Source organism: Octodon degus, unplaced genomic scaffold, assembly GCF_000260255.1.
Source record: "Octodon degus isolate 3935 unplaced genomic scaffold, OctDeg1.0 scaffold00201, whole genome shotgun sequence".
Classification (NCBI taxonomy): domain Eukaryota; kingdom Metazoa; phylum Chordata; class Mammalia; order Rodentia; family Octodontidae; genus Octodon; species Octodon degus.
In genome coordinates, this window is record NW_004524777.1 from 2,943,590 (window position 1) to 2,970,815 (window position 27,226).

Below are 27,226 nucleotides of genomic sequence, written 5' to 3' on the forward strand. Positions count from 1 at the left end.
ATTCCAAGTCCTTCACATATATCAACTCATTTCATCATCACTGTCAGCCTGCAAGGCAAGGGCTGTCATTTTCATCATCCTCATTTTACTGAAATACTGATGGATTTGGAAACTTAACCAAGGCCACACAGCTATTAAATATAGACCTCGGAACTATTAACCTAGGCACTCTAGTTCCAAAATCCAAAGTCCTAGGCACTCCAGTTCCAAAGTCCACTCTAGTCCAAAGTCCACCATAACCATAGTTATGCAATCTATGTCTCAGTTTCTCATCTTAGAAAATATAAAGTTGGATCGGTTATTTCGGAGAATGCTTCCAACTCTGATGATAGTCTCATTATGTTGCATTTATACTTCTATGAACTTCCGGGCCAAATGAAAAAGTATCTGGTCCCAAAATGTCAGTAATTTCCACTCCAGGTCCCTGGGGAGGAAGGAGGGGAGCCCGGGCACAGGAAAAAGAGCATGCACTGGAGGCAGGTCCTCCTAGCAGCCCCTAGGGCCTGAGAACAGCTGGAGGCCTGGAAAGCTCTGGGAACCAAAACCAAAACTCGGCCTACATCTCCAAGTCACCAGTAATAATAAGGAGCAGCAGCTCAGATGGCCTGTGCTGAGATTTAGGGTCAGAGGTTTCACAGTGGAATGGGGGAGGGGAACTCCTTGACCCCATCCCTCTGACCATCCCTGGGAATGGAGCTGGACCACAGTCGCTACAGCTTCAGACAAGGGCCTTGAGGCCCAGGTCAATGGGCAGTTCTAAGGCAGGGCGGGCAAGGCACAGAGAAAAGAAAGTCCTGTGCTGAGTGTGTGTGGGAGAGGGGGCGCAAAGCCCAGGATATAGGCATGGAATGACCTTCCCTGACTTTTCTTCTACCCTGGCTTGATTCACCCCTGGCAAGATGGGAAGAAAAATGAGCTAAAATAATATGGAGTAGCTGTCAACAGAACACTATCTGCTAGTTCAGGTTCTGCCTCAGCATCTTCTTGCTGAGCCCCAGTTTCCTTATCTACATTGTGGGCAAAATATTCACTCCTTTGAAATTGATTGTATTGATGCCATATGAAACACCCTGTCCCAAGTAGGGAGTTAAAGTATGAATATGGTAGCTTCATTACTCTAGGTGACCTTATGTCTATGACTCAGATCCTCCACTTACCTACCATTCCCTTCCTTGCCTGGCTGAGGAAAGCTTAAAATTGATGGCATCCTGTGAAAGTAAAAGAACAGCAGACAACACAGATGTTTCTACTCCAGTTTTAGGAAGTAAGTTGTTGAGGCCCTTCCACTATTCTCCTCTTCCCGCATGTATTCCCACTCCTTGTCAGAGTGGTTCAGTCTCCAGTTTCAAAAGGAGGCTCCATCCCTCACAGGACCTGCTGTCTCTCTTCCCTTCAGCCCTTCCCTATACTTATCACTCTATGGTCCCTCTCCTATAAAGAGTGCCCACATCTGGGCAGGAAGGAGGGTCATAGGTCCTCCTTAGCAGGCCTTGGGAATAGGACAATCCTGAGATTACCTACAGAACCCCTGGGGTTGCAGCTCTCCTTTTCTTCTGGGCTAGTACTTGGCTGTAAAAACAAGGCCAGTAGGGCATGCAGTGGAGGAGACCAGAAGGGTAGGAGCCCAAAAAACCAGGTAAGGAGTGAGGGAGGAAAGGAAGAAAGGAGGCTCTTTCTGAACTAGCAGGAAGGAACTGAAGGGAAAAGATCCCAAGGCAGTAGGAATTTCTGGTGTGTGTTGAGGTTGACTTATAAAGTGATCAGCATTCCTGAGGTTGGTTAGATAAGTAGGTGTCAGACTATCTCCAGATGGGTCTGAGGCGGTCCCCCAAAGAGTACATAGGAACCTCAACTCACCCCACCCATGGGTTGGTTGTAGGTTACTTGCCTTACATAACAGAAAAGAACTGCAGAGCACATGAGTGAGATGCATTAGAAAGGTTTATTCATCAGGATTAAAGAAGCCCATACTCAGAATGGAGCATGGACCCTCAGAAGAGAGGTTCTTTGTGGTCTGGGGTTGGGAGAATTATTCGTGGGTTGGGGGGCCTGCAGTTGGGTGACCTGAGATGTGTATTTTACTGTTTGTCAGGCCACCATTTGGCGCGCTAGGTTAGAACCACTTGAATGAGTTTGAAGTTTAGAGACCTTTTGTCTACTTACTGGTGCTGCTTCCTGGAGGATGAAGGAGTGTGGAAGAGAAAGAGCAGGTCAAAGTAGGAACCCAATTTGTAGGCTTATTATGTCTTTAAGACCCTTAGGAATATTTTTTTTAGTTTCCTGGGAGAGAAATAGGCACTGTAATATCACACAACCTTGTGTACTGAAGCTGGAGTTTTTCTTAGAAGAACAGTTTTAAAAATTATAATGTTCCTTGTCTCCTTTCTACCCTCTTTACTTTTGTATCCTACCTGAAGATGACAATTCCCTAGCTGATAGATAGGAATGGAGACTCAGGCCTTTATGAAGCCCACATATTCCAAGCCAATGTGGGTCTCTGGCACCTCAGTGGGGACACAGAGCAGTAATTCCCCAAAGGCCGTCTGAGACTGAGCTCTACAAAAGCCTTCTAGAAATAATTTATTTCTTCCATTGCTCTTTCTCTGTTGGGGCTATTTCTCACTTACTTCCCTCTGATGGAAAGAAGATAATTTTCAGGGGACAAGAAGTCATTATGGGCAACAAGTCTGAGGTCCAGCAAAGAAATGGACAATGGAGTAAAGTTAAGCTCAGAATGTCTGTGCCAGTCAGCCTTTAAACACGGGCCTCTTCTGCCTTTCCAGGGAGGAAGTTGGCATCCATCAGGGCTGAAGCAGCTCACCACTGGCAGATCTTATATCTTGAACATGAATGTATGTTCCCAGGCCTTTGGCTCAAGGCATAAAATTGGTGCTAGAATACTCGTGCTCCAATTTAGCATCTGGTGCCACATTTAATCCTGCCACAGCCCACACATCACTTCTTACTTATCCAGCTGTCTCTATGCTGGACTATGAGCTCTTCTAAGGATCCAGCCTACGTTCCATCTATTCCTGTGTCCAGTGACAGCCGGGATTAACACAGCCCCTACTCCCGACCTAACCCGGAGCTAGGACATCAAGGGCATGAACACACACACACACACACACACACACACACACACACACAGATGCATGTACAAGGGGCCAAACCCACAGCACCCACCTCTTAATTGAGAGACCCCAAGAGATAAAGGAGTCAGCTCAAGAGGGGTCAGGGGAATTTGTTTCCTATAGAAGCCATAGCCTGTGTTGGCAAAAGATAGAGTTTGGAGGCAGTAAGAGCCCACTCTGGAGAAAGGGGGCCAAGCTGTGAATAGGGCTCTGTGTGGTCCAGCTGAGAGCACTGGGGGAGGCTGGAATGTGAAGAACGTACTCCCGTGACTGTGGCCCTAGGCCTGAGTCTGTGGCATGGAGTTGTTCAGGGGCAATGGAGTATGGGGGTGGAGGGCAGCAAAGGTGGAGGATGAAGCAGAGAAACCAGGCAAGGAAAGGACACACATATTTCCAGGGTTCTCCTCATAGCAAAACAGGGTCTGGTCCAAGAGACTGCAGGCTAAGCAGAGAAGACGCTGGGCAAGTGTGACCAATCCAGTCACTTACAGCTGAGGGCTTCCTAGGTTGGGGCCAGGCTTGTCAGTAGCTTTATTGCTTGTTTCCAAACTACTCTTTCCTACTTCTCACCCCACAACCATCCTTCTGCTTTCAATCCCCCTTTTGACATCGACTCTCTCTTTTGTACTATTTCAATCTATCTCTCTTAAAAATTTCCTCTTCTACGCCAGGCTTTGTGGCACATGCCTATATTCCTAGCTACTCAGCAGGCTGAGGTGGGGGGATCACCAGTTTTAGGTCAGGCTAGGCACCTTTATGAGACCTTGCTTCAAAATAAAAGATAAAACAGCCAGGGAGATATCTCAGTGGACTAAGCGCCTGCTTTGGCAAGTGCAGGGACCAGGTTCAATCCCTGGTCCTGGGGCATGCTGAGCAGGAGACTGAGTCTGGGCATGGTGGTGCAAGCCTGTAATCCCAGCACTGGGGAGGCTGAAAACAGAAGGATCATTGCAAGTCTGAGCTGCATAGTAGGACCCTGTACCAAATATATTAAAGTTTTTTTTTCTAAAAATTGAAAAATAAAAGATAAAAAGGACTAGGGTTACAGCTCAGTGGTAGGGCTTTTGTCTAGCATGTGCAAAGCTCTGGATTGCATCTCTAGTAGTGCAAACAACAACAACAACAACAACAACAACAACAACAACAACAACAACAACAAAAACTCTTCCTGTATCCTCTGTCTGGCCATTCTTTGTCCTGCCTACTAGACTATAATGGCCTCTGGGCAGTGAACATGTTCACCTTCTTACATCTTAACATCTGTATGGCTGCCCTGGTGCCTACCAGACAATTGTAAACAGTTATCCTACAGACTCCCTGAAAATGCTAGAGACCTAGGTAAGATTTATTGCAACAGAAAGATTGCCCTCCCAGAACCTGTCAATTACTTTTTCTCTGTTCCCAATTTCAGTTCACAGTGCATTGACCCAGCTGCCAGGCCTGAAATCTTGGAGCTATCCTACCCACCCACATCCTATCATAGAAGCTGGTTCTACCTTGTGAATTGTCTATACATTGGTCTTCTCTGCATTTTCTAAAGGTCACTGCCCAACTCAGAACCTTACCATTGCTCTAGTCTCTTTGTCTTTGGTTTTTTCAGTTTTGCCTAGCCTCTTCATTCCCGATCTATCCTTCCCTCCATAAATGGAGTAACATTCTAAAACATAAACATAATTATGTTACTCCCTATTTAAACCATTCAATGCTCTTCATTGGGCTCTGGATAAAGTTCATGTTTGTTAAAATGACTTGAAAGATCCACCATAAGGGCCGGCCAGATAGCTTAGTGGATTAAAGTGCCTGCTTAGGCAGATGCAAAGACCGGGGTTCAGTGCTGTGCTGGCCCTGTCCCTGGGGCATATTGAGAGGCATATTGACTGAGCATGTGACGCACGCCTATAATCTCAGCACTTGGGAGGGTGAAAACAGCAGGATCACCATGGGTCCAACCTGTGTAGTGGAACTCTGAAGACCCTGTACTAAATACATTTTTAAAAATGTAGGGGCTGGGGAGAAAGCTCAATAGAATAAGCTCTTGCCTGGCAAGTGCAAGGGACTGAGTTCAATCCCCAGTTCTGCAAAAAAAAAAAAAAAAAAAAAAAAGAAAGAAAGCTCCACCATAATCTGGCTCCTGCCCCCAGGGCGCTGCCCCAGTCTGCCTGGCATGTGGCTCAAGGCTCACAGTGTGGTACCTCCATACCCTTTTCTTGTTTTCTCCTTCGCCCGTCATGCTTTTTGGCCCCTTGCCTGCCCGAGGAGCATCTATTCATCTTTCAAGCCCTGTTTCAATGCCACTTCATGCAGGTCCTTAGGACACTGCACCTGACTCCCAGGAATGGATTGCTCCCTGTGATCAGTTCCACAAGGCTTGGTGCTTGCCAGCAGCACGCATACGGAAGTGTGGTGATCTGTGCATGTGACTGATTCCCTGCTTACCTGGGAATTCCTCAGCAGCAGGGATCTTGTCTGATTTATTTCAATTCCTGAGCACTTAGCACAAGGCTTAGCCCTGAGGAGACATATACTAAATGATGAGTTAATAGATTCACTATGATGAACAATTTACTGGATGGGACAATTATCGAGCATAATCCTGGTGCTCTTCAGAGTGGTTAGCTTTTATAGTTGCTAGATTTCTGGCTCCTAGGTTCACTCAACAATGTGTTTGTACTGGGAATTGAACTCAGGACCTTGCTTTTGCCAAGCAGGCATGTGTGTCCCTGAGCTATATCCCCAACCTGGCTCCTAGGCTCAGAATGGCCCAGTCTAAGGGATATGTTCTATAACTAAGAAACAAAATGATTCTTTACTCTGTAGCAGAACTCTCAGCTGCAAAAGTTCATACCTCATCTTCCTATGCAAAGCTTTCAGCTACCCAAAGAGCATCAGAATTAAATCAGAAGCAGAGTAGGACTCATAGCTCCACCCTTAGAGGGAAAAAATAGAATACAATAAAATTGGGGACCCCAGGGACCTCAAATGTAGGTGTGGTTCTGACACTTACTGACTGTGTGACCATAGGCAAGTCATTGCACTTCTCTGGACTTACTTTCCTCGTGTGTCACATGAGGATAGTAGAAACTACCATGTAGGATGATTGCTCCTATATATCTCTGTTAATTTAAGGGCTATTTAGTTTTTGAGCTATTGCACATCCGTACTTGAATGCTTCAAAATTTGTTACTTGGCCCATTTTGTTGTGAAAATCCTGTCCCAGTACTTTTTGGTTTGGTACTCAATGGATAAGCTGGAACCTGTTGGTGTTGTCTTTGACTTATTTTCCTTTCCAGCCAAAAGCATCTGTGTGCTACTCATGGTTTTTGGTACTCATCATGCCTTCTGGAGCCTCTTAATGACATGTACCAAGGTACCACTGTGTCCTTAAGTCTGTCATTAGGCTGAGTACCTAGCACAAGGCCTAGCCCTGAGGAGACACATACTGAATGATGACTTAATAGATGTTAGGCTGCTATGATGAGAAAGGAGGGGATTTCAAATGATTAGAGCAGGAATTCAGAGTAGCAGTCTACCCCCACCATAATTCCATCTCCTAATTTTGTAACTGTCACATTTAGGACATCATGGGGGCTACTTCTTCCTTCTCTTCCACTCCATTATACTTTCTCTTTTATCCTTTTCTTTTGTCTATCCCTAACTTGCTTAACCATAGTCCTCTTTATAGCTCTGTAAGGGACTTTCATATCTGTCTTCCTTCTATGCCAATACCTGTCTCATTCTCAAACTTACTCTCTCAAAAAAGAGAGTATCTCTGAATCTCAAAGATTCCATGCCAGTGAATACTCAGGCAGGTGCACCTCCAATCTTGTCTTTTTCTCTCTCTTTTGTGGTCAACTGTGACCTTCTATGGTGGGCCTGACCTTTAGTAATTTTTGGGTGACTTAAGGTCATGACAATTATCTTTAGGATTAGGAATCACTGTGGCCACGTGTCTATACCTAGAATGGAAGTCATTGTGCTGAGGGTAAGAGGTATGACACACGCTTAGGCAATTCCGCTGCCGATAACCTTATGTTGGATTCAAAGTTTGGCTATGTAAAGGCAGAAGAGGGTCAAATGGTTCCTCTAGTCTTAGTATTTGGAGGAATCTCCACAGTGATTTCCTCAGTGATTGCACCGGTCTACACTCCTACAGCATTGGAGATGGTTCCTTTCTATCTCTGAGGACCAATTCTTTCCTCCCTTCCTTCCTTTTATCTTTCCTTTTTAACTGCTGACTTAACATCTCTATATCTACTTTTCTTAATAATTAAGTTTATTGGTACAATTTAAAAATGTATAACGATCACATTCATTGTGGGAAATTTGTACCTGTATGTGATATATCTTAGTTCCTTTTTCTCATTCCCCTGCCCTCCCTTCAACCCCTCTTCTCCTTCTTATTTAAAAGCTCTGTTTCCATTTTATCCTTTTTTCTCAATTTTCTCTTTTTCTGTACGCCCTATTCCCCTTTCCCTTTGAACAGTTCTTATTTCACAAAAACCTATTATACATTTTGGTTCTTATTTACACTTTCAGTTTCTCATACCAGAGAGATAATGCGATATTTACATATATGTGTCTGATTTATTTCACTTAAGAGTATGGTCTCAAGGTCCATCCATTTAGCTATAAATGTCGCAAGTTTATCCTTCTTCATGGCTGAGTAGAACTCCACTGTATAAAAAAAACACACATCTTTTTTATCCATTCACCAGTTGATAGGCATTTGGGTTTTTCTCAAGATTTATCTATTATGCCACTATAAACATAAGGTGAACGTAATTGCTGTAGTGTGATGCTTTTTAATTCTTTGGAGAAGAGATCAGGAAGGAAGGGCAAGAGCTGGGTCAAATGGTACCACTTGTCCTAGTTTTTGGAGGAATCTCAACACTGATTTCCTCAGTGCTTGCACCAGTCTACACTCCTTCAACAGTGGAGACGGTTCCTTTTTCCCCCCACAACAACTCTGGCACTTGTTATTCCTTGGTTTGTTAATGATAACCATTATTTCTGGAGTGAGATGGAATCTCAGTGTTCTCTTAATTTGCATCTCTCAAATCATCAGTGACACTGGACATTTTTTCATGTATATATTTATCATCTGTACTACTTCTGGAAAGTGTCTGACTGCTGTTTTTGTTCAGTTCCCAGCCATTGTCTGCCTGTCAGGTCTCCCTTCATCCACCCCGAATCTGCAGCCTAGGCCTACAACGTAGCCAGTAGGGATGCAAGCTCTTTAAGGTGCAAATCCCCTGCTCTGTACCCAACCATCTTTGTACCCTACTGGGATCTTCACCTTACCTCTCAAAACCCTGCAGAACTCAACTCTTGCTTTCCTGTCTGTCTTCAACTTGTGTCTCTGAAATTCTGAATCCAGGTATTCATGTTGCTGGTTATTTACTGTCATTCAGATCTCTGCTTAAAATTCAGCTCCTCAGAGAGATTCCCTGTGGCCACCCTCTTATTCACTCTCCACAATCACTCTGTGTCTTGTCCTCTTTTAAATATTCTCCTTCCTGGTTCTCAATTCTACCTGAAGTTTCCTTATTTCTTTACTTACTCATTGATGGTCCACTCCTACTAGGATTTCAGCAGTAGGAGAACCTTATCTGTGTAGATCACAGCAATATTGTTAGCATTTCATGCTCAGTAGGCACTGCGCTTTATAAATGTTTGTTGAATGAACTTATAAATTGCTTTATCATTTAAAAAAGTGCTTTCATATACATTGTTCTCTTGTAAAGCCCATGAGGTCAGGATTATTGCTCTCTTAGTCTCATGGATGCAGAAACTGAGGCTCAAGAGGTTCTGGGTGGTGTCCAATGTCACAAAGTTGGCAGTAAATAGAGGAAGGTAGCCCTGAACCTGGGCTCTCTAATTCTAAATACTGTACTGCTGTTTCCACCAACACACCTTGCATCTGGCCTGGTCAATGCTATATCAAGGATAGTATGTGCCAAGCAGTGTTGAATGATTCTTTGACAGTCTTTGCTGGAACCAGCTGTGGAGACTGTCTCTAATTCCCTATCTCTTCATCCCAAAATAGTAAAGTGAGCCAGAGCCACCAGCCAGTGGGATAGGAAGAAGGAGTACGGAGCAAGCAGTCAGAAATCTGAGATTCTAGGCTCTGCTATGTTCCTTACTTCCTTTTCTTTATTCTGTGGGCTTTCAATGCATCCTTCTACAACATGGGTATATTGAACTTGCTCATTCTAAGGATCTCTTTCAGTTCTGGCACTGCATCTGGGCAATATTGTGATTTCTCTGTTTCTTTTGCAGTGCTTCCCATTGCGGCAAGTGAGGAAGAATGCTGGTAAGTGCAAATGGCACACAATGCAAAACTGTGCTTTTCCAAGGTCTTTACAGACCAGCTGATCAGATCCCCCGCCCCCTGCCCACTGCAATGGAGCCAGTGGCTGAGATACAAAGCTGAAGACATTCTCTCTGTCTCCCTCCACTGGACATTTCCTGGCCTCCATAGGCCCTGCCTTGATCTAGGGGCAGAGCCTCTTTATTCCTGACTGAGGTCTTGTTCTTGTCAGGGAGCCAGGGGAGGATTTCCCTCCAGAGCTATCAGCAAATCCCAGCCATTTCACACTTCCCTTGTTCTCAAATGCTTTCTTTCCACTGAGAAATGTATTAGGGCTGGGAATCATCAGGAAAGAGGAACAGGTAAGTGAAAGGGTAAGGGCAGAGACATGGCCTCTGGGCTTGGGTGTCTGTGAGCCTCCCAACTCATGCTTTAGCTGGAAGGCTTCCAAGGGAAGGCAGGCTTTTGGGCTTGCTCAACTAAGGGGACAGATGTAACCTGCAGGTTAAAACTTTCCCTGCATTTGCTTTCTAACAAATCTTTCCCAGTCAGATAGCTTCTCTGCCTTCCCCTCTGATGACCTATGTGGGTGTGGACAAGCTAGGGGCAGGCACTCTCTGAGCAACTTTCTTCTGTGGAGAGCACAGCTGTCTAATGAGGGATAACTGTTTTAGGATGAGGAGAAAGGCAGATGCTGGCCTGGAAAGAGTTTGTTCCCAGGGCCAGAACTCACAGCACAGGCCAGGCTTCACTGAGGTCAATGAGGCCATCCTCCTGGCTCCCACCGGACATCAACTGTTCCCGTTGGCTCCAAGTTTTCATCAGGATGAGCTCACAGCTTCCACGAGCCAAGCTCCCAGGTGGTAATTAGGGCTGGGGGGTCACTGAACACAGAGGCACCAGTTAGGTGGCACACTAAGGGCTTAGGTGAGGCATCTTGGGAAGGTGTTGGAAGAGAGGACATTAGTCTTACTTCTGAGGACCTCCCAAAGTAGTTGGAGCTGGTTTGGGCACTGTCTTACTAGGAAGCAGATGGAGGATCTGCTGACCTTTCAAGGACTTTTCCACCTTCTGATCCTGACTTCTTGGGTGGTGGCTGCTAAGGAACAAAAAACCTGGCAAGACAAGGTGTTTATTTGCATTGCCATGACAGCAGAGGAGAGGGGACCTATTTTGAACTAGGAACACTGCTTTGATCAGCATGTGCATGCATCACACATCTGCTTCTCCACCCCACCCCCCGCCATTCCAGGGGTTCTTGCTCAACACAGTTCCTGCTTGGCACCACAGACTTCTGGGGGCACAAATTCTATACACTGCGCATACTGGGGGGAAGGACAAACTTCTCCATTTCAGAGACATCAGCTGCAAAGTCTAAAAAGAAACCTTGAGACCTCGAAATAGTGACCCCCCAGAGGAATGCATTCACAGCTGCCAAGTTGCCTCTTTAGAGTGTCCGTGCCAGGCTGAGGCTCCAGTGTTGAAAGCTGGGAGGGTGGGCATTGAGAGCCTGAATGGTCTGTGGCTACTGGAGGAGAGAGGAGTACCTTTTAGACAGTGAGTTCAGGAAGAGGGTGCTCCCTACAATGCTGGTATGATCCTGCTCTTCCCTCTACTTGTTTATGTTCAAGTTGAAAGCTATGTAAGGGCAAATGTGAACACATTGTCTCAGGTCCGCTCAAGGACAACCCAACAGAAATGAGTCGATGTTGATGCAACAGTGTTAGCAACATAGCGCTGAGAATCAGAATACCCAAATTTTAGCCCAAATTTCATTGCACTTTTATTATTCAAGCCCCAGTAAGTCATTTCCTTTCTCTAGGCTAGTGTTCAGATCTATAGGGATTATTGTAAAGTACTCTCTTATGGAGCATAAGAAATAGTACAGAAAAAAATATCAAAGTGCTAAGCAAATAGGTCTGCTTCTGAGATTTCATTCAAGGAATAAGCAGAATTTTATTTATTTCATATTGCCTTCATATGTTTGGAAATTTAAGAGGTACAGAAATTAACTCTTTCCACTCTATTCCTAACCACTCAACAACTTCTTAGAAGTAATCAATTTTACCACCTTCTTGGGCTCTTTCTGAGTTTAGAAATTCTGAAGAAAGTGCTCTGTGTAGGACAAGATTGCAGTGGCAGCTACCACTGCCTGGCTGGGATGTGGGTGGGGGAGGAGAGCATGTGGAAAACCAATGAAGTGGAATTGTGTGGCAGGAAGGGTGGGACACAGAGTGAACATTTGTTTGAAATCCAGATTTGAGGGCCTTCCCCTTTCTGTGCCTCAATGTTGCCATTTGTACGCTGATACTGGTGTGTTCTCACATGCCATGCTGCCAAGTGCCACTACAGCAGAACAGAAATGGTGAAAGAGAGGACCACCTAGAAACTTTCTAGAGGCAAAAAGACAGAGACAATGACTAAACCTGGAAGTCGCACATAATATGTGTATATGATCTTCCTACTGGGAGAAGCCAGCCAAAGATTTTTCTAACATGGTACTACTTTTTTTAGTGTATTTAGGACAGGGTCTACTAGGTCTACAGGGTCTCACTGCATAGATCAGACTCGTAGTGATCCTATTTTCAGCCTCCCAAAGCTCTGGGATTATAGGCACAGGCCACCACGCCCAGTCTCAATTGCCATCTCAGTGCACCCCACAGGCAAGGCGGCATGGCATGCCAGGGATCAAACCCTGGCTGCTACACTCTGCGTAAGCAAGTGCTGTAGTCTGCAGAGCTATCAGGCTGACCCTTTAACATGGTACTACTTTTGATCCAGTGGTCCAATGACCACAAGAAACCATGGCAGGAGTTGCATGGAATCCTTTGGTACTGTCTTATAGGAGGGTATAAGAAACATCCAATTGACTCCAGCTTACTGGTACTGTCCAGGCTTAGCAGAATGATCTGGATGACTTTTGAGGACCCCATCATGTACTATTTGAGAATCCACTAGTACAGTATTTCCCACCAATGATTTGTGAACCAACTTCAGTGTGTGTGTTTTGGGGGGGGGGTGTTGGGGATAAAATCCAGGGACTCATATATAGTAGAAAAGTGCTCTATCATTGAGCTAAACCTCCAGGGCCCATCCTCAGAATGTTTGCGATCACTATATTCAGTGCTATTATGTACTCAATCTTTAAATCAAACTAATTTTAAATAATAACCTGACATGAGGTACAAGGTATATTTTTCCTAATATGTAGTAAGTTAAATATATACCCATTATCATTCAAAGTGCCAATGGACATCATAAATCATCACATGGCAATATATATCAAACACTGGAAAAGACAGAGTTAGTGAGTACAGAAACTGGCAGGGCAGGAGGGGCTTCAAGCCTTAGGGACTCACTCCATGCTCAGGTTCTCAGGCTTTCTAAATTGCCTCATATTTCTGCCAAGTCCTCAGACTGTGCTGCTTGTGCATGAATTGTCCCTAAGATGGATATACACTTCTGGAGCATAAGAGGAACCATCTTTCTCTACACAAAACCCATGATTTAAAACCACCTCTCAGGTACTAGAATGAGGATGCTTGTCTGGGAGAACTAAGATCTTTATTTTATGTTCCAGTTTGACCCTGCCTTTTGCCAGCTGTGTAACCTTGAGCCTGTCCTTTCCCCACTTCAGCCCTCAGTGTTCCCAAATATAAAATAAGTGGATGGATTTGAAAAGAACATTAAGGTCTTTGCTGTTTTGAAATTCAATGACTCTTTGACCTGCAGACCCTACAGTTCTGCTGAACCCAAGAACTCCCCTTTTTATCAACCTGTAGAGGGGAGGGATATACCAACCTTCCTTCTTGTTGCCCTTATATCAAATCTGTCCGAGGCCTTTTGCTTCCAGTGCACAAAGCTCCTTTTGTTGTTGAGCCAGTCAGAGTTTCTCTCCAGGCTCCTGCAGAAGTGGCTAAGGCAACCTGGGGGGTAATAGTTTACCTGTAACAAGAGCCTCTGCTTCCAAGTCCACTGGCTCCAGTCTGGCTGCAACCTTGGCCTTCACACTAGACTGTCCATCAGCTGCCCTAGACCCCTCCCCCGAAGACCTATTTCAGCGGCAGAAAATAAAAACAAATTCATTTATTTAAGTTCATTCATTTGAGATGCTATTGAAGTTCAGGAGAGCAGTACACAAAAATATTAAGCATATGAAAATTATCACCAACATAATCCAATATGCTGTCTTTTTTTTAAAGATCAGATTATTCTTAAAACTAATTCTTGACAAATCTGGTCATTTAACATTTGCTATGTTATGAAGAACGTGGAGGGCATGGCGTATCTTAACTTTTTATAAATATTTTACCCAGAAACTTGGACTACTGTAAATATCTCTTTAGTTAGAAGGTATCTGGAATTGATTATCATTTGAGACAGGATATCTTTCAATCATGATGTGCAGTGAATTTAGCCAGTGCAAAAACATTGGGCTTTGAATTGAGAGACCTATGATCTACCCTCATCTTTGCTATTATCTTCTTCTGTGACCTTGTCTCGCCTCCCTGGGTCTCAGTTTTACTCTAAAAACTGAGAAGGTTGAACTAGAAGGTCCCAAGATCCTCTGCATCTCAACTTTATATCATCCCTTGTCTCCTACCTTCTTGTCTTTTGTCAGAAATCAGACTGAAAGAAGAGATTAAGGTCAATGGAAAGGGTTATTTCAAGATGTTCTTTAGGACAGAGGAATGTTTCCAGGACTGTGGAAGAGTAAGTAAGTTAAAGGGCATTCCTTGGGGCTAAAAGCACTGGAAAGCCCAGACTGCCAGTTATTGCTTTCAGTTCAAAATAGAGTAAAGACCTATCCTGCAGATGTAAGCCCCACAAGTCTCTCTCTCTCTCTCTCTCTCTCTCTCTCTCTCTCTCTCTCTCTCTCTCTCTCTCTTTCTCTCCTCCATTTTTCTGATACTGGGAATTGAACCCAAAGAACACTGAGCTATATCCTTGGCTCCTTCATGTTTTTTTCTTTTGAGACAAGGTCTCACTAAATTGCCCAGGTTGGCCTTCGACATTTGGTCCACTTGCCTCACTACATAACTGAGATTAGAGGTGTGTGCCACCATGCTGGGCTCCTTTCACATTCCTGGGCCTGCCTTATCCATTTTTCTGTGATAAGCCATCACACTGTCCTGCAAGTCTAATGGCTTCTTTCTTTTTATTCTTGTCTTTGTCACATGCTATGAGCTCTTGTTGTACAGTGGCTATATCTGATTGACCCAGAGCAAAACACAGGGCCTTACGTAAACAATAAATCTACCAAGGACTTTCTGTTCATTTTGTCCTTTCATAGCAAAAGAACTTTGGGTAATTGGACTGGTGAACTCTTCCTCTCAGCAGACTTTCTTCCCTATCATTTCAGCTCTGAAGTAGCTATTATAAATCAACACAGAGCCCCACTTGCTCCAGTTGATAAAATGTCAGAGACAGAGTCTTGAGGTTCCCACTAGTGGTATAGATTTGTGTAAAACACAATTCTACCAAACCTTAAAACTTGGAGTTAACAACCATAATAAGCAGCACTCTTCCCTTCCCCTGCCCAAGTACTGGATATTAATTAAACCCAGGGCATTGCTAATGTTAAGCAAGTGCTCCATCCTAGCCCTTTTTATTTTTTTTTTTCATTTTATCTTGAGACAAAGTGTTGCTATGTAGCTCAGGATGATCTTGAACCTGTGATCTTGTCTCACCCTCTCAAGTATCTGGGATTATAGCTGCCTAAGTGTCATTATGCCTGGCTTAACCAGTATTTTTTGAAGCCAAGTACTGAGGAGCCCTAGAGTTTCTAGAGCTTCTTAGGGAAAAGTGAGAGGAAGAAGCTGAGATTTACAACTATTTTATTTAATGAAAACCATTTTACCTTTTGGAGATTCCATGATGATTTCATTTGGAGACTAGAATTTACCAAATAAAATATAATATTGGGGATCACATCTTAAGTCTAGTGTTCATTTGCTTACTGGCTCCCTTTTATATGATTCCATCTGTTTCCACGAGGGCTCTGCCCCAACTTTCTAGGTATGGTGAAGCATCTTTTTGCATTCCATGATCAATTAAAAGTTCTTTATATTGAGTCAGAGTTGGCCTCCCAGCAATTTCTACCTGATTATTCTGCTTTACCCATTGGACTCGCATGAGAGTGACCCATTCCTTCTTCCTTATGATTGGTATTTAGAATTGCCCAAAATCTAGAGAAGAAGGTACTTTACAGCTCATGTATACCAAAGCTTCACTGTGGCTGGGGATTCTGATACCCAAACAAAGTAAGTGATCTTTCCAACAGCATGAAGCTAGTGGGTAACAAAACTCAGACAAGAATCTGTGTCTGTACTCATCTGTAGTTTCTTTCACAAGATCTCCTTCCCCAGAGTGAAGAGTTGTGGTTCCTAAAACAATCATTCCTCACAGTCCCAATGACTTTCTTTTTTTAAAACATCTTTTCATTTAGGAGGTGTTGAGATTTGAACCCAGGGTGTTTGCGTTCATCTACCACCCCCCTTTTAATATCATTAATCTTTTATTTTCTTTTTTGTAGAACCAGGGATTGAACTCAAGACCTTGTGTTTGCCAGGCAAGCGCTTATTCTACTGAGCTATCTCCCCAGCTCAACCCTCCCCCTTTTAAGACAGGGTCTTGCTATGTAGTTCAGTCTGGCTCTGAACTCATTATGTAGCCCGAGCTGGCCTCAAACTCAAGTTCTCAAATGCTGGGATTACAGGTGTGAGCCACCATGCCTGATGACCTTTGTAAACTTACACCTAATGGGCAGGAAGATCAGCCACTGATTTTATGAAAGACCCAGGACTCCTAGGGTCTGGTCTACCTGGGGAAAAGGTCATAGCAAGGGAGGACAAATTGGCATCAAAACATGGTGGATCGATTCCTTAGTACAGCCTGAGTGCCATCACTCATCTTCCTCTTCTTTCCATGGGACCTAAATCCATTCCAACAATGCTCCACCCATATCAGGGCAGCCAAGGGTCAGCTTCCAGAGGTCCCCTCTGAACTGTCTCCTGGAGGGATCCTGCTGTGCGACCTTCCACATCTCATACCCAGAAACAGGAAGAGTTAGTTTGGTTTGCGTTTTGAGAAGAAAAATGAAAACATAGAAAGTAGGGCTCCTGAGAACAGAGGCTTCCAACCCTGTGTCCATTTATCCTCCAAACAGGATATATTTCAGGGAATACATTCCACAGGAGAAGGGAACAGCCTTCGTTATTAAAAACAAAGCACAAAGCCCTTCAAGGTTTGGAAAGAGAAAAAGGCCAAAAGGGGACACTTAAGCAGGAGAGAGGCAGCCATTTAAGAATGTCCAGTTCACCCCCCATCCACCACTCGGAACCATCGTACTTTGATCTCGCTGCTGTTATCACCACATCTGAACCCCCCCAGATGTCCTGTTCTCTTTAACCTATGGTCTAAGTGAAAATTAAAGTCCTCTTTTGTGTTTCTTTGAGGATCACCAAAGTAGACTGGTATTCAGAACCTTCCTTTAAAACCCAGAAAAACACCCAGAAATAAATGGATTACAGAACACACAAGCAGAGGAACAACATTTAGGCTTTACAAAATATGAGATTTTTTATTTTCAAAAACCCAGTAAAAGCAAGGAAATGTTTTGCAGGTCCCCAAATGTTGCCCAAACTAACTATTTCATCCCTCTAATGAGCTGTGTGAGTTTGCCTGGCTTTTCCCCCTTTTCCCTCTCTGTCTCTACGAGGTAGCTTCCACCTTACTTCCTATCACTGTTGTTCAAAGAGTCGGTGCAAAAAGCATTTTATTTATTTTTTTGTATTTAGTACAGGGTCTATAGAGTCTCACCACACAGACTGAACTCATAGTGATCCTCCTGTTTTCAGCCTCCCAAGTGCTTGGATTGCAGGGGTGCGACACCATGCCCAGTCTCAGTCACTGCCAGTCTCAGTCATGGTCTCAGCACACTCTGAGGGCGGGGCCAGCATAGCACAACAGGAATTGAACCCTTCGGCTGTGCATCTGCCTAAGCAGGTGCTTTAATCTGCTGAGCTATTTGGCCAGCCCTCTAGCAAAAACCATTTTAAAGAAATCTTAATCTTCCAGGACTTGTAGGGGTTTCTTTAGCTTCTCAAGGGCTTTCTCTGGTTCCTGGGCTGAGAAACATGGTTAGTTCACAGCAAGTTGTCAGGGTACAAGTGTGAATCATCTCAGGTGCCAGAGAACATATGGCTATGCAAGAAAATCAGCTCTGTGCACCTCTGGGGCTTTTATAAACACACATGAATTTATAATACATGTATGGTCTGAGTGTGCACACGCGCGCGCGCACACACACACACACACACACACACACACACACACAGCCTCTTTACCAGTGCAGCAAGACTATTACTAAACAAAAAATACCACTGTGTCCCCTGGAATCAGAGGTAGGAAGAATCTCTTTTTGGATGGTGCTTCGAAGAAGATATAGGGCCAAAACATTTTATATTCAAATAAGCATAAGACTGTTATGGAGCTCTGTGTGTGAAAACTGCATGTAAAGTTCCCATTAGTTTGTAAGACAAGAGTGGAAAAGTCGAGGAAGTTTCTCATTTGTGGCTAGCTATATAACACTCTCTTCAAGAGGCTGTGCGGGGAAGGAATTCATTTTGCTCAGGCATTTGCTCATGCTTTGGTGCAAACATCTGAGAATCAGGGCTGAAATGGTAGACTCCTTGAGGATAGACACTTTGCCTTTTCCCTCTCTGTAAGCTTACATGGAACACAGTCACAGACAGGATACTTGGGAATTTTTTTTAATCCATCTATCGATCCATCTCTTCACCCGTTCACCCACTTACCCACCCGCTGATCTATCCATTCTTGCCAGGAAACAAGCAAAAAAGCTAGTCTTAAGGCAGTGGGGTAGACTGTAGTTTCTGGAGAATGGAGACAGCTCTGGGTCTGCAGTCTGACTTTGTCATTTATTAGCTGTGTGATCACCTCTCTGAGCTTCTGTTCTCTCAGTTTTAAAATGAGTGTCCAAACACCCAACTCCTGAGTTGTGGGACCAAAGTGTGATAAGATAAGGGGAGTTAGGGTGCTCTCTATGCTCCCAGACAACACACAAATGATAGTTATTTAGTGATGATAAAAGTTATCACCAGATCTAGCCCAGGAAGCAGAAGAGAGGTGAGGGACATGTTTTCTCCAGTTCAGGAATCCGGTTTGAGATTAGGAAAGTGGGAGCTGAGGCCCAAGGAATGAGCCCTCAGGCCTCTGGGATGAGGAGGATAGAGGGTGAATCCTGACCTGGGAGCTCCACCCCCACTCCAGAGAGGCCGCGTGCAGGCTGGAGGGGCACTTCAGAGGAGGGATGGGAAGATCAGATGTGCCTCATACATGTCACGTCTCCAAAGACCAGATGTGCTTTCCTTCTCACAGCTGCCAACAGACCCCTTTGAAAAGGCCCAGTTCACAAGGATCACTCGTCACTGGGCTAAAGTATAGCCATACTGGATGAGCAGCTTTGGCTGCAAACAGACTGTGCCCTTGGGCAAATCCCTCTCTGGGCTCCCATTTTCCAACCATTAAAAAGAAGGGATTGGATTGTGTGGCCTGTATTCTACGTTCTATGCTTCTGTGACCCTTAACTGGAAGGGAATTTAGCCTTGATTTTCCAAAAATATAATTAATTGGATCATTTGATGGTTTATCACTGAATCCTGGACCTTGGTGGAAAACAGTGTAAAGTGGAAGGGTGCCTTTTGCTTGTAAGTCTTCAGGTCCCTATGGCTCCTACTGTGTGCTTCTGGATAAGTTGGCAAACACGGCTTCCAGTCCAGGTAATGTGCATGTGGACAAAAGCCAGTGTTTCCCAAGCCCTGGGCTCTGACTCAGGTTCCTCATAATAAAAATGAAGAAAGGAAAGAAAACAGGAAGTCTCCCCTCTCTGTGTACCTAATTGTTTAGGAAGAATTTTTCTTAGGCAAGCCTGTTGTCTCAGGTAGTCATTGACAGCTGCTGAATGGAAAAGGCTGACTTATGCAGTCTCTGGAACTCTTGAATTCCCTCCCCCATCTAGTCTATGTAGACTTTTGCCTTCCTTTAAAGCTCTGCTCAAATGTTGCCTCTTCTCACTTTCAAATCCCTATGATATTGTATGTCTGTCTTATAACATGGATCATGTTCTGCCTTGTTGTTTGAGCTATTTTACATATGATTAAAAACATAAAAACAAGCCCTGAGTAAAAATTTCATCCTATGTATCTGGATAGAAAATTTAGTTTCTCAGTTCCATAAAACCTTGCTCCCACTTTTCAAAGTTAGTCACTGTTGAGAGGTTTGTTGCTTTGTAGTGTGACAGAAATTTTCTATTGTCACAGCAGTTGAAATGCAGGCACATGGTCCTTTGGGCAGAGCACTGCTTATGGAGTCTAAACATTTAGGTGCTCAGCTCTTCGCTTTACATAAAATCAATTGGAGAAAATTCTGTCTACTCTTTGATTTGTAAATGTGACAACAGTTTTCTTGCTATTTCACAGAATTGCTATAGAGGCAAAATAGGAAGAAAACACCTTGGCAACTTCGTGAGGCCCCGTCTGTGTGCTCGTGTTTGTCTCTGTGAATTTGAGCATGAGCACCTCTAAAATAGAGACCTTGGCCCCCTGGGGACTGTGTCCTGATTGCCATTAGTTGCAGGGACCTGTCCAGGATGGGCAGGTGGTGATGCTGGGAGGTATGGAACTGAACGCCCAGGGTGGCACTACGCACCTGTGGGTGTTGGTGCTCTGCTCCCACCTGGTTGTGGGCACACAGATCCTTGACCTATCTCTGAAGTGCACCCTGGCTGAGAGACCCATTTTTCTAAAGTTATTTGACTTGCAAAATGCTGCACCTCCCCCAAATAGGCGGTGGCTGAACTTGTGGTCCCCATGCAGTTGTATTATTTTGAAAATTCTGCAACTCTGGTCTCCACCTTTTGACTTTCTTAGCGTTGGGTTTCTTAGAGTCTAGTCACAGTGAAGGCTTTCAAAGTCCCCTGCCAGAATCTCTGTGTGTGTGTGTGTGTGTGTGTGTGTGTGTGCCTGTATTCAGACACAAAACTGTTGGAAATTATCTCAGAAGCACCTCAGTTATCATTAAGTTTAACTTTCATGACTCTGCTTCCATCTGCAACCCTTTAACACTTAACAGAGGGGGAGACTGAGACCCAGAAAAGGGAAGGGACTGGCCCAGTGAGTTTGCGGCTCTCCTCACTGAGGGGAAGGGGCCAAGTAACCTCTGCAATTTACTTATCAGCCAAGGGGGTTAAAGTTGGAGCAACTAGCCTGGGGGAGTGGGTGGGGCCAGAGAGCAGGGAGAATCTGTAAGGAGAAATGCTCCTGACCAGCTGCAAGATTCGCTGGCAAGTGGAAATACAAGAAGTTTGAGGGTTGTTGTTTTGCAAGTTACTATGAGTCTTGCTGAGCAAGGGGAGGAAAGGAAGAGGATGAAAAAAAAATAGAGAAGACCAGAAAAGGAGTACAAGGAGAAGAGAGGCTAAGGCAGGAGAATGCAAGAGATTTACAGTGATTTCGTCAGTAAGAGCTGAAACAGAACAAATGAGTAAAGTCCTATCCCGTGAGAGGCTTCTGGCCACCTTCAAAATTTCTTCCAAGCAGCTGCCTGATTTCTACTAGGCTCTGAGCACATAGCCAGTCATCATCATCATTATCATCATCATCGTCGTCGTCATCATCACCACCAAACTTAGTACTTTGCTGCTGTCCACTATTTGCAGAAGTGACCCTTGGCTGTCAGCTTTACTTCAGCACATCTGGCACAGCGACATGAAGGTATTGTGCAGCCTGGCCAGGCTGCCGGAACAGGACTCAGGTTGCCCAAACTGCCCGCATTCAAAACCCAGTTACAGACCTCACTGTCATTGTCCTTAGGTGTTGTTCTAAGTATTTTACTTGTACTTTGTCATGCAGCAACCATTCAGAAGGTAATGAAGTCCAGGTCCAAGAAGAACACATCTAATCCACTGCTCTGGGTTTTGGGAACTGAGCTTCATCCCCAGCACCCTCCCTGCCTTGTTTTCTGACACAGCGTTTAACTAAGTTTCCCAGGCTGGCCTTGAACTTGCTAACCTCCTACCTAAGGTGCTGAGTAGCTGATACTACATGAGCTTATGACCACACTTTGTTTAATCCATAGTTCTTTAAAAGTACTTTTTGTTTATATACACACTCTTCTCATCCCCCTCCTAAACTGAAACTCTATTACATAAAACACGTATAAGCCTGACATGGTGGCATGCCTGTAATCTTAGCATTTTGGGTGGTGAGGCTAGAGATGGGCAAATCTGAGTTTTTCCTGAACGACCTAGAAAGACCCTGTCTCAAAATAAAAAATAAAAAAAGGCTGGGAATGTAGGTTAGTGGGTAGGTCCTGAGTTCAATCTCTGATACCTTGAAACAAAGACAAAACCAAAAACCAGACACAAATAGCATGGCTGTGGTTGAAGCAAGGTCAATGTGGGTGGGGCTAGGGGCCTGGAGGTCCTGGTTCAGCTTTCCCTTGCTCTCCTTTCCCCAGACATCCCCATGCTAGGCCTTGAAGAGCTTCCCTGGCCCCTGATCTAGTACATCTAAAATGTCTTAATGTTCAGATGAATAAACTATAACATTATGACGGCAAGTAACTCAGCCAAGGTTTCCCAGCAAGTAAAAGGAGTATGTGTGGTAGCACCAAGAAAGGAGGACAGTAAGTTGTTTAAACTAGGACACAGGACAAACATACCAGGTTGGGGGAGATGAAGGCTACGAAAAGAGGGTGAACAGGAGAGGTGGGAGGTGTGTGAGTGTAACCAGCCTTGCTGGACACTCATGTCCTGCTGGGGTCACTGCACACTTCAAGATAAGATGAGGCCTTAGTTGTGTGGGACTCTCACTATTTGGGGGCTGGAGTTCTTCTGTAGCAAGAGATGTAGTCCCCTCTCCCATCGATCAGCCAGATCCACCTAACCCGGGGCTCAATCTTACCATCCAGGTCTTTTGACTGGGCTCTTGGCCGGAGTTGGCTTTTTTCACAAGACTCCTCTAAGATTCTGGGAGAGCAGCCTCACATCCAAGCCATTGCTGCAGGGGAAGTGGGGAGGGGTGCTGCCACTCCACTCTTTCCAGGTAATGTGCGCTGATGCCCTTAGCTGTCCAAGGTACTGTGCTGCCAGCCCTGTTTATCTAAGAACCTGGAAACTTTTGTTTCCAGGGCTGCAACTTGCATTAGCTGAGGAAAACAAGCTGAGCAGAAATTACTGGGAAAATCCTCTCAGAGAACTTTGTGGCTGCTCTGGAATCACCCTGACCAGATCTCTTGAGCCACTCAGGCTGCAAGAGTCCAAAAAGACTGATGCTGCATTGCCAGGCCAGGACTGGAGGCCAGGCCTGGCTGCAGTACCCAAGTTGCTGTCTCTCTGTGGACAGGCCTCAGGAGCTCCACCTGTACCATGAGTGGTGGAATAGATACTCTCTGAGGGCTGCCAACTACAGCCTGGCTTGGAGTGCCCTAGTGTACATTAGCCAAAAGGGCCACATTAAGCGACAAGACCCAGGGGCAGATACCAAGAGCTGGATGCAGACAAGGCCCTCCAAGCTCATGATGAGAGAAAAAAGATGCAGGAGGCAGATTTTTGACTTCTAAGCTGCAAACTGCCTTTGACACAAAAGTGGTTTTTGTTCATGGCCAAGTCACTTTCTCAAGTGGACAGAGCTTTGGAACCCTGGGTCTGACTGCAGGGCTTAGAACCATGTGTTGGTGCTGTGCCCTATCAGGCGATGGGAAGAGGAAGAAGGGTCTCTCAAAGTGCTACTTGAGGGGACAGCATGAGGACTAAGGCCAGGGAGAGGAGGGCAGCTGTGGATGGGCAGTGGAACTCCTCCCCAGATAAAGGCAGAAAGAATCTGTGGGCATTTAAACTCAGTAGCCTCCATGATGTGGGCACAAAAACAAAGGCCTAGCTCTAGGGGTCAGGGGTGAGTTTTCCACTGACAAATACATCCTGTTAACGCTTTTGCATTTGATGCACAAAGCAGCTCAGGGAATGGTTCTTGTACCCATTTCTTTTTCTTCGCAATGCAAGGATGCCTTGCACATTCGAGGCACGCATTGCACCACTGGGCTATGTTACTGGCCTCATTGTCCTCATTTAACAACTGAGGTAATACAACATGTCACTTGGGAAGTGTTGAAGGTGCTGCTACCCTCCTAGATTGCCTGAGAATTGCAGTTCAGCTCTTCTCTGGAGCTGATGCAATCTGCACACATGTATACTGTCAAATGGGATAGCAAAGGTACCTATAGGGATTCTGTAAAGAGTTTTGAGTTTAAAATATACAAAGCTCTAAGAGTAACGTCAGGTGCACTCAAAGAACTGTGTTTGTAATGTAAGGAAAGGAAATAATGACGAGCACTTCCGGAATAGAGGAGCATAAGACCACATTGGGGGGTGGAGAATGAAATGCAGTGTGCTCTGGGAATGCCAGCCGAGTTGGCAGGACAAGCTTGGGTAGTGCTTTGAACACTAACTTCAGAAGGGTGGACTTATCCCTGCAGGGGACAGGCAGCCATTGCTGAAGCTGGACTTTTACCACTCAGAGTGGCAGAGAACTCCTGTGTGAAATGCTAGTGCTGTTCCATCAGTCAAGAGATGCTACTGTAGGCACAAGAGACTGTCACCACCCAGGAACTAGCTGCCAAACATAAATGTAGAAACAGGGCCACGTGTAGCCCTGCCCCAAGCTCAGTGTTCCTTTCATGGAGGTGAGGGTTAGGAGAGAGATATCACATTTCTACCCAGAGGGAGGTGCTCATGTCATTGGAATAGGTCTAGAACCAAGGATCCAACCCACTGTCGTAGACAGAAGAGATGAAAGGTGGAATGTAAGAGAAGATATCATGTGACTGGAGGGGCACAATGTATGATCATCACTAGTGAAAGCTGACTGTACAAACTGTGTGATCTTGGACAAGTCACTTAACTTCTCTGCTATGGTTTCCTTGCTTAAAGAGAAAGTGATAATAATAATTTGACCTCTTCATAGAGTTGTCTTGATTATTAAATCCTATACAGAATGTGCATAGAATATTGACTCATACTACAAATGACAAGTGTTCCATAAACTTTAGCTATTCTCAGAGACTGAGGCCTATCCTGTGCTAGGTGTCTGAAACCCCTAGTGTTATAGGAATTGGTCTCAATAGGAATCCAAAGGACCAATGTGGCCTGCCTTCCTGGGCTGTTAGCTTTTCTAAAAGGCTAAAGGAAGAAAAACATCAACTTGTACAGAGAAATAATGGGGATACCTACAGGAGTTAACTGGAAAATTCAAGTGGATGTTTAAGATAAGAGCTGGGACTTCAAAGATATCCCCTGCTCAGAACCAAAGCTTCAGGTTACATCCTCAGTTCCTAGTGTTTCTTCACCTTCAACCTCCTCACCCTTACACCAACACACATATGTGAGTCCATGGAACTCTCAGAACCCATCCGTTGTCATTCTCTAGGGCAAGGAAGATCCTCACCATTATGTGGGTGAAAACTGAGATTCAGGGGTCAACTCCCGATGTTGCCATTTACTGCAGTGTGAATTTAGTAAGCTGCATTAGCCTTGTCATCCCCTAGTTTCCCAACTGATGAGGATAATAAAATTTATCTAGAAGGTTGTGCTAAACACTAAACACCCAAAGCTAATATGAGTAACTAATGCTCAAGAACAAACAAACAAAAAAAGCATTTAAAATAATAGCAAGCTCAATATACTTTTGCTTTTACTGAATCCATTCTTGCATTTCCTTCCACAGTGACACTACCAGTTAGGTGTTATACTGCCCATTTTATGTGGGAATAGTTTGAATCTGCAAGGGGATAGATAAGGTGCCCCCTCTGTCAATAGTAGACATTCCTGTAGTGGGGAGGCCATGGCAATAAATGATCCCTAAGGCCCTTTCCAGTTCCGGGATTTTGTGACTCAAGCTAGTCTTCAGAACCCTTTCATTTTACTTCTCTGGCTGGGGCTGGAGCAGCAAGACTCAGGAAACAAGGGAGAGAGTCTGGTCAGGTAGGGAGATGCGTTAGCAGAGTAGGAAATGGCTGCTGCCTCCCAGGGGCTTTTTCCTGCACTCTTGCCCAGCCAGATAGAGAAAAGAAGCTGCTCAGAGGCATCTGGCTATGGCCTCCCTTTCCTCAGGCTGGACTTGGGCCTGTGGTAGAGACTGTGAAGGGGCCATTGGAGACTTAGAAATCATAGCATTGCCAGAATCATGCTTGGCGCAGAGGGAATATCTCAGTGTCTGCTTGTCCTGGCTGACCAGGTCTACAATGGTGACTGGTGGCAAGCCAAAAGGTACTGGGAGAGAGGAGCGGGCTCCCCACTAACCTATGATCATGTGGAAAGGGGTTCCCATGAAGTAGAGTGGCCTAGTGGAAGGAGGAGGAGAGTCTGACTTCCGCCTTGCTTCTAAAATGGACATATGTGCGACCTGGGCCAATGCCTCACCCCACATACAAAATACATTTATTCAATCAGCACACATTTTGTCCATGTCTATCATGTAGTAACGCTGCCCTTGGGCACACAGATCGGGTGAGTGACATGAAGTTCAACATGTTAACATCTATTTCCCTCTTGGCTCTGACATGGAGTCTATGAAATATGGGTACAAATTTCATGCCAACCAGCACACGTCAACTGCAAGCATCCTCCTGTCCCTCATCAACAAGGTTGCTTTTCCTAGAGGCATAACATGTGCAGAGGGTAGAGGAGAGGTACTAACCTGTGGCACAGTGAAAATACTGAGCTGGGAATACTGAATGTAGTTGGTAAATGATAAGTGACTCAAACAAAGTATTGCTGACAAAGTGTGTTCACTCTTCCCATTGTGCCATGGCATTGTGATTTTATCTTAATCACAGAGGAGGAAACAGGCTCAGAGAAGAGTCATGGTGCAAGTTGTGCTGCAGCTCTTGCAGAGCCATTATGAGGATCTTGGAACCTGTACTGGCCACTTCCAGGGTTCCCTTCATTGTAAAAATCTTAGCCAGACCCACCTGTCGGTCAAGCAGGTAATAGAAGTTCCCTTACTGTGCGTGACAGTGATATATCTTAGAGTCTGGGTTCTAGGCTTTGTTTTGTAGTAGGAGCCTAGTGTTGAACTCTTTGAGGGTAAAAGCTAATTCTTCTGCTTACTGTGTGGGAAATTTCCTGGAGATCCAACCCTAGGTGTCTTACATGCTAGGCAAGTACCAGTGACTTACAACCCCAGTTCAAAAGCTAATTTTTAGGGCCGGCAAATAGCTCAGCAGATTAAAGCACCTGCAAGTAGGCACAAGGGCTGGGGGTTCCATCCCCAGGCCTGCCATGCTGGCCCTACCCCCAGGGCATGGTGGTGCATGCCTGTAATCCCAGCTCTTGGGGAGGCTGTAAACAGGTGGATCACTATGAGTCCGATCTAGTAGTGAGACCCTGAACACCCTGTAGACTCTTCCCTACAATAAAAAAAGCTAATTTCTCTCTGTGGAGCCTGTCCTCTGTGAGGCAGCATGTTTACCCATTGAGATTCACATGACAGTCCTGCAACAGAGAGATAATTGTCCCTGCTCAAGTGATGGCCAAGTCACTTGTATTCTTGGGACTTGGTTTTCCATCTGTAATATAAAGATGTGTGTAAGAACTCTCTAAGAGTCATGGTGTAGGCAGTGCCTCCCCCACCCCGCCCGCCGAGTAGGATTTTCTGCCGAGTTCCGGGAGCCCCCAGACCCAGTCCTAGCCCAGGTCCGGTGAGTG

The 27,226-nt window shown here is 44.9% G+C and overlaps 1 protein-coding gene across 2 annotated transcripts in view; it reads left to right on the forward strand.

The window, feature by feature from the left end:
* Positions 1–27,226, forward strand: part of Stard8 (StAR related lipid transfer domain containing 8) — a 77,559-nt gene that overhangs the window by 6,538 nt on the left and 43,795 nt on the right. For both annotated transcript variants that reach the window (XM_023704710.1, XM_023704711.1), the window contains exon 2: positions 9,411–9,444. In XM_023704710.1, coding sequence (XP_023560478.1) covers positions 9,411–9,444 — 34 coding nt within the window. The remainder of the gene's footprint in view (positions 1–9,410; positions 9,445–27,226) is intronic.